The 7,817-nt window shown below is 44.9% G+C and overlaps 2 protein-coding genes across 2 annotated transcripts in view; both read right to left on the bottom strand.

Annotated features, from left to right (window-relative positions):
* The window catches only part of LOC113211432 (myrosinase 1-like), a 25,846-nt gene that overhangs the window by 14,958 nt on the left and 3,071 nt on the right, over window positions 1-7,817 (bottom strand). The window lies entirely within an intron of this gene.
* The window catches only part of LOC127748652 (uncharacterized), a 20,713-nt gene continuing 13,584 nt past the window's right edge, over window positions 689-7,817 (bottom strand). Inside the window, exons 2-5 of the mRNA XM_052273935.1 lie at window positions 6,822-6,949; window positions 5,296-5,430; window positions 3,383-3,508; window positions 689-2,938 (exon numbers count right to left, since the gene is read on the bottom strand). Coding sequence (XP_052129895.1) covers window positions 2,465-2,938; window positions 3,383-3,508; window positions 5,296-5,430; window positions 6,822-6,949 — 863 coding nt within the window. The 3' untranslated portion in view covers window positions 689-2,464. The remainder of the gene's footprint in view (window positions 2,939-3,382; window positions 3,509-5,295; window positions 5,431-6,821; window positions 6,950-7,817) is intronic.

The raw sequence follows: 7,817 nt of genomic DNA on the forward strand, positions 1-7,817 counted from the left end.
TATTCAGGGGGGGACCTCAAGGAGGGGGGACCTCCCGCATCAACCCGGACCTTCCGGTGAGGGGACCTTCCGCACGTTTCCCGAAACGATGAGTAAGTATTAGAATCTTAAGCCTTTTTTATAATAGCCAATTACAACATTTACGTGTTTAAAAATTACAAACGTGACCCGTAAAAGTACAACAATTGTCATGGAAATTTGTAGCGGTTTCTACACGGTCCTGCATTTTTGAATCGGTGATTTAGTGCCACTGATTGTTCCCGTCCTCCTTACGAACATTCACTGTCCCGAGGAAAAGGCTAAATTGGGCAAATCAATTTTGCTGAAACCGGTTGTGGCAATACTCAAAGGCAAAAGTTCTCAGGTAATTCAGTATGCACTTCTGTTGAAGAGGCATTGGCTAACTGATATGACCCTTCCGGGAGGGCAATGAGAAAATACTACTAATTTCTGGGTGTCGTCAACTGCACACCACAGCACAAAATGTTACAAAATTTTGTAATCAGAAAAGAAAAATTTGTAATGCGACGTTACGAAAATTTGTAACATCTCATGTTACAAAATTTGGCAACCAGGAGGCAAATAATTGTAATCCGCAGTTAAGAAAATTTGTAACCTCATATGTTACAAAATTTTTTAATCTTGTTACTGAAAAAACTTCATATCAATGTTACAAAATTTTGCGCTGTTTTTCTTCTTTTTAAGAGTGAGGGGCACATAGTGACAAATCGCTGCGCTGGCGCTCCTTTTAACTGTTCGCTGCAAAGAACTAAGTTTTTGGCCTCTAGAAATGTATATCACAAGCTGGTTGAATAGGGTATTCCGGACAAGCGAAGTGCCGGAAACGAGAGGCGAGGATAGCGCTTGTCGAATCTTAGTCTCGCGGCTTCTAGATCCGGCCGTCTGCTGTCACGGTGGCGTTAGGTTAGATGGAGGGTCTGGATTTCAATCTTGATTTTTAGAATAAAACAATAGTTTCGCCTGCATAAGAACACGTAATCGTACTATAATATGAAGCAAGATGACGTAGACAACAAATGCGACAGAGCAATGGACAGCAGACGCGCGGATACAGAAACCATGAGGCTCAGAGCGGACCAGCGCTATCTTCGCCTCCCATTTCCGGCGCCGAGCTTACCCGTAATACCCTGTTGGTTTTGATGTGCTTGCACCAAAGAAAACGTATACTTTGACTTCAATTTTCTCTATTTTCTCAATTTTGCTCTATCTTCCACCGTTTGGACCCTCGAGGTCGTCGTTTCCGACGCAAATATGGAAAAAATTGTGGTTATTAACCCTTTACGTCACGGAGTATCAAATTTGATTCACCTCCCAAAAAACAGTCTGGAGCCGCATACTTGTGAGGTACATCGCTTTTTTGACATGGATACATTTGATAAAGTCCAGACGACTCTATTCATGCCACTCACGACCCCATGAGTGCTTTGGGTGGGTTGCTGTGGCGCGCCAAAAACAGGCCTGCCTGCGAGGGGGTCCATGCAGGTCCTAACTGCAGCGCCTACAGCTGTAGGTAAGGGGGGTCGGATTTTCATGGTGGTGGTCAAGTTTTGTGGGTAAAGGTCGAAAGTAAGCAGCGCTGAAGACAGATCAAAGATATCTCAATAACTCGCATTGTGACACGCTTGCAAATTTCCGTGTATCAAAAATGATACTGCGTGACGTAGAGGCCCACCTTTTTGTCGTTGGTTGACATTTTTTCAATGAGAGTCTCATGAAATATTGATACACGGTGAGGCTTGGGGGAGACATGCGAAACATATTGGGCTAGTCCAGAGTAAGGTGTAATGTAGATAGGTGGCCGCAAGCGCTCTCATTGGTGGATCTGACATTAGGGTTGGTCGTATGTCGCTTATTTTCGATTCTTGGGTTGTAATAGTATTTTCCAGGCGCCATTTTGGATGAAAACTCCTGGAAACATTTTTTAAGTTTTTTCCTTCAACGTTTTCATAACCTTACCTTGCGTTTTATTCTAACCTGCCATAAGAGGTGGTTTTGAAAACTACAATTTTGGGCGTATTTTTTTCTTGACTAAACACGCAATTTTACGGCCCTCTGGGTGAAAATTTTAAGAAGGCTCTATCTCTGCCGGTTTGCATGATATGAATTGTTTTTATATTGCTGTAAATAAGCAACCTCTTACCTTCCAATAATAATTCGTGGCTCGAAAGTGGAAAACGAAAATCCCGGATTTACTGCTTACCAGCAAATCAGGGCTGCTTACCAAAGATTTGCAGGTAAGGGGCTTTTACAAAGGTGTCTCAGTAGTTGTAGTGAAATTTAAACGCGTGACAAGAGAAAATCTGAGGAGACTGACCAGCAAGGATTCGGGGTAGGAACGTTCCGATTCCTATTTTAGTTTTGATACTGAGATTCTTGAGGGTTATCAGGGAACTGTTTTGCAGGAAGTGTCACCGTTTTGAGGCATCCCAGTTATAAATACGCGTTATCGGGGTACATCGTTTAGCCTTCTTTCCCCTTTTAACCCTTCAAAGCAGAATGTACCTAAATGCAAGGTGTTTACCTGTTCTTCTTGGCACTGTTTGAGTTTCAGAAGTGTGTAAGGGTGTAGAATAAATTTTATGAAAATTGCACCATCAATCATTTTATGTCCCAAAATTATATGCATTAACGAAAGTTTGCTCGAGACCGGATGACGTGCGAGGTGACCGAACATTCGCCACCCACGTCGATATTGTCTTGGCAGCTGTTTCTGGCATATTGTGAAATTCAACTCACCCCTATATTGTGGCTTGTAATTTTCTTCGTAGATCTTGTGTACCTTGGCGTGGGCGATGATCGTATTTTTTAAGCACGCATTTTGTTTAGCTGGGGTGGTAAATGTTTTTGGAAACAGCAACCCACTGCCAAGTGCTGTGCAGTAAAATGCAGCTTCGTTAATTGTCAGCCAGTGTTTTACCTGCAATTGAAATTAAAATAGTACTAACTTCATCGCGCAGTTGATACTAGTACCAAGTACACGATCTTCTCCAGCTGTCGCGGTAGTCGTGGAAACATCACACAACTGCTAGAGGTTGTTCAAATGTTTAACTTGATAGGAAAAAATATGGTTGCATGTTTGCTTCAAATCGGATCCCTTGAAGCAAAAAAGATGCGCGACACCCCCAGCCCAGCACATATTTTTCTCGGTTTGTTCAATCAGAGGCCAACACGAAGGAGAGTGCTTTTTGACGATCCATAACTTTAACTTTTATTTAAAGTTCTAGTTACGTTTCACTACTGACGCACAACTAAGATGCGTTTAGTTACAAACCCCTGCTTTTATTTTGAACATACGCCGCACTTTTTTTTTTTTTTTTTTTAGATTCGGCTTACCCCAGCGGTTAGAGTGATTGTTATTTACCTTGCTCCCGTATTCTTGGAATAGAAAATCAGAGTACGCTGCAAACTCGTCTTGCATCTCTGCACCCAACCAGCCGCCGAAGTCGTCCTCAAGTGTTTGTGGGTAGTCAAAGTGAAAGAGAGTGACCTTAACAACAACAACAAAAAAAGGAATAAAGGCCTTAGCCGTAAAATAGAAAGTTGTCTCGAACAGTCCACGAAGCTCCCGACAACTACTTTCTTGCCACGTAGCTACAACGGTCGACGCAGAGCCACCAGCTGTCTGGGGCACGGTAAAATCCCGGATCATGGACTTTACTGAGCGCCGTCTGTCCCCGTCCCAGACGGTTGAGAGGGAAGGAGAGCTGGGCAGCGGTGGCGTGCAAAGACTTTTCCACTCCGGATTTTCGTTCACAGTGCGTTAAGTAATGCGTGTATTACGCTGTTACTCTGGTATTGTACAAAAGAAACAAAAACAGACACGCTGCGTTTGAAGCGGCAGTTAATAACTGCGCGTAGAACTGTAGACAGAACCCTCCCTTGATTACGAGCAATCTGCATGCGTGCTTCTTCCATCGATAGTATTTAAGAGGGAAAACCTGTGAATTGAAGGGTTTGGGAAAAAAGTCACTACATAAAATCCACACGCCGCATCAATTTACTATTAAATGTGTATTAAGAGCATAGATGGACGCTAATTTTGCCGTTGGCCCCGTTGCGCGCACTCTCCAGGAACATACCCATCTGCACCTCCAACTGGATGATGCAGTCTGTTCGGTGTGCACGGATTAGTCTGCGACTGTCAACACAATTGCTACTAACTCTAAAAAGATGTCGCTAGCGGTTGACCTGGGGTAGACTGTCCCATATAGCAAAAGTATTAAAATATTGACGGCCCAGCCCTTAAATAGTTGTCTTTTGAAATTCAGAATGCTGCAATTTTTTATCAGACTTTTAAAGATGAATTAAGGGGTCGCGCAAGCGGAAAAACACGTTTTAAGCAATGTGAACGCGTGGAGACAACGGAGGCGACCAAAAAGACGCGTTCTGTTAACTAATTTGGGCCAAAAATTGTCCAAATTTGTATGTATCTCAAAAACCGCTTGGCTTACGGCAAATAGAACGAATTTTTCGCCCGGAGGTCCACAAAATGGCCACAATATGGGACACTCTAACCTGGGGTTTTCGCAAATAGCGAGATGAATTTACTCGAACAAAATCATGTAGATAAAATACGAAAAAATTGAAAAATTTGTTTTGTCCATTGTGATTTTTTTTTTTCGATTACTTCCATTTCGAAATTTGCAAAACCCCCAAGTCAATTTTTATAGGGGCATCTTTCAAGAGTAACCAGCATTTTTTTTTGACCGTCGCACACCCATCTGTTACGCTGCAATCGTGCACATCGAGAAGGACTCCATCGTCCTAGTTGAAGGCAAAGATCGGCATGTTCCTGGAGAGTGTACGGAATGGCACCAACGGCAAAATTAGCGTCGATCTATGCTCTTATTACATCTTTAATACTAAATCGATGCGGCGTGTGGTTTTTATGCAGTGACGATTCTTGCCGAGGGAGGTTTCCAAAATAGGTGTACAACGAGTTGCCGAGTTGGCGAGTTGCCGCGAGTAGGCCGCGAGTTGGAATCAATTTTTAAAGAGTTTCGCGCGATTTCGGCGCGAGTTTTCGCGATTTACACGCGAATTTTCGCGAGTGATCGTGAGTTTTCGCGAGTTTTCGCGAGTTGTCGCGAGTTGAACGCGAGTTAGGCGCGAGTTGGGCGCGGCCAAGTGTACAACGAGTTGACGAGTGGGAGACCCCTCGATTCTTGCAAACCCTTACATTGCACAGGTAATAGTATATGGTATATGTAAATGGTATATTCTACAACCGGGCGGGTATGGTATAATGTAAGTAGTCTTTAGTAATTAACTCACCATCGGCTCCATATTGTACTTCTTCAGCTCGTCTAGTAGGTTGTGATAGTGCTCTATACCCTTTTCATTCTTGGTCTCATTTGTTCGAGTGGGAAATATCCGTGTCCAGGCCATTGAAAATCGAAAAACGTTCAGCTGTTACAAAGTCAAAAATGTATGAGCTCTAAGTTACACTTCCACATGCTTAACACAACAACGGCTGAACGGGCCATTTTGACCCATTTTAGCCCGCCCTTCTGCTTTTACGAAAAGCATTAAAGCGGGCTTATGCAATCGCTCTCGTGTCCGTCCGTCTGTCGTCCGTGTACGAGGAAAGAGATGAGCTAGAGCTCTAATTTCAGGGTATCGTAGAGGTCACTCCTGGACAACGAAACGCCTGGTGCAAATCCTGACAACGACCCCTAAGGGGGTCAAAGTGGGTAACAAAGAAATAGATTTTGGTTCCAAAAGTACGATTTTTTTATGCATCTTCTAAGGAGTAACTTGTGAAAGTAGTCTTATCCGGGCTAAAATGGGTTTGACGCTATCTTGCACCGTTCGGGTGCTAGAGTGTTTTATCGACGAAAATACGGTGAAAATGACCACGTTGCACATAAAGACGTACAAGGAGGCGTCCAATCGTAAAATGTTAGAGGAAGGGCCGCTCTAAAACAACACATTCTGAATCAGGAACTATCCGCGGATTTGCCGTATCTTTCACTGTATCTGCCCTAGAAGTCGATATATTTAAAACAATGGCAAAAAGTCAAGTTTTAAGACTGTTTGGCAAACAATACAATCAAAAGTCTGCGCTGGCTAATTTTTTTATTCTTATGAAAAGCGGAAGGGTGGGGTGTAGTCACGGTGTTGCCCCGTTACAGTCGCTTGTCATGTCCAAGGAGCAAATCTGGTATCAGGACGGTTCACCCAACGCCTTTGACCCAAAACACCAATGCCCAACACACTTTCGCCCACTAATTTTTCATCCACCTCATTTCCCCCAAGTTCATGTTACCCCACCGGCACTTGGCACACCTTACTAGCCCCGCTTCCCCTCACCCACTGTTGGAACAAGTGCCTTCGTTAGGATGGCAACCCCTATCACTATCACTTCATTTCGGCCAACCTTTTCAACATGTCACCAACATTTCTAGAGTCAAAAAGAGGAGGAAAAATTGTAGTAAGCAAGGCATTCCAATATCTTAAACATTTAAGAAAGAAAGAAAGAATCGACTGGGTCTGCTCGCAGAAACCCGAATGTAAGGCGCGAGCCATCAACATCGTCGCGGTGTTTTACCGTTACATCCCTTTCTCGTGTCTACGGGGCAAATTTTAAGGACGACGGGCTTTGCGGGCCGAAGGGCTGTTACATTATTTGATTATGTTCTACAGCAAATCGTGTGACAGAAATGGTCGGGCCGCAGGCCCGACCATCGCCGCCGGCAGGCCAAGCAGGCCTGGCCCCTGCCGAACGGAGTTGCCGGCGCAGCGAAGCGAAGCTGGCAACTTCGTTTGGCGGAAGGGCGGGCCTGCTTGTTCGGACTTACTCCCATCTTGGCTGCTAATGCAATGTCCTCTTTGTAGTGCCCGTAAAAATCGGCTGCGACGTCGCCGTTGAGATTTTTCGCCATTTTTGGGTTGTGGTAACCGTAGTCGAAAATACTTATGCCTTTCCCTGTGCGAAAAAACAAACATAAAACATGTATGTAAGAAAACATGGTCACTAGCCTACACGTAGTCCCAGACCCCGTCCCCTTCCACCAAACGAGGTTGCCACCGCCATCAGGGGGAAAATGACGTGAATTGTTACCCAGTTTTTCGAAACTAACAATTGCCGTGTCTTCTATAGGTAGAGGTCGATATACTTAAAACAATGGCAGAAAGTCAAGTTTTCAGACTGTCTGAGAATTAATACAAGCTGAAAACTGTGCTCGTTATTTTTCTACTCATTTTCATAGTAGAAGGGTGGGGTGTAATCACGGTGTCGCACCGTTACAGTCTATTCTCATGTGCAAGGAGCTAATTTTAAGGGCCGCAAGCCCCCCGAAAGCCTAAGTTTGCTCGAAATTCATATAGTGACCCGTCGGTCCGGCCGTAGGCCCCACAAAACCCCACCGGCAGGCCAAGCAGGCCCAGCCCCTGCCGAACGTAGTTGCCTGCGAAGCGAAGTGACGCTGGCAACTTCGTTTGGCGGAAGAACAGCTTCGTTTGGCGGAATAACAGGCCTGCTTGCTAACACTGGCTGCAAGACTCCTCTTTCTTTTTTGGGCTGTCGGGCTCCAGGAGGATCTCAAAATTAGCTTTCAGGCGGGCCTGCGGCCATGAGACTAAAACGGTGTATAATAGACAGGAGACTGTGGGCGGCCGGGACCCCGCTTCTGAGGCGTTGCGACCGGAACACGGTGTAGAGAGATACGGTGGGGACACTGGGCCGCTCCGGGCCTACCTGCGGGGAGGTCCAAGTTTCGAATCCATTTTTAGCCCGCCCTTCTGCTTTTAAAAAAGCATTAAAGCGGGCTTATGCAACCGCTCTCGTGTCCGTC

The sequence above is a fragment of the Frankliniella occidentalis genome, unplaced genomic scaffold, assembly GCF_000697945.3.
Source record: "Frankliniella occidentalis isolate FOCC.00 unplaced genomic scaffold, Focc_3.1 Scaffold315, whole genome shotgun sequence".
Lineage (NCBI taxonomy): Eukaryota > Metazoa > Arthropoda > Insecta > Thysanoptera > Thripidae > Frankliniella > Frankliniella occidentalis.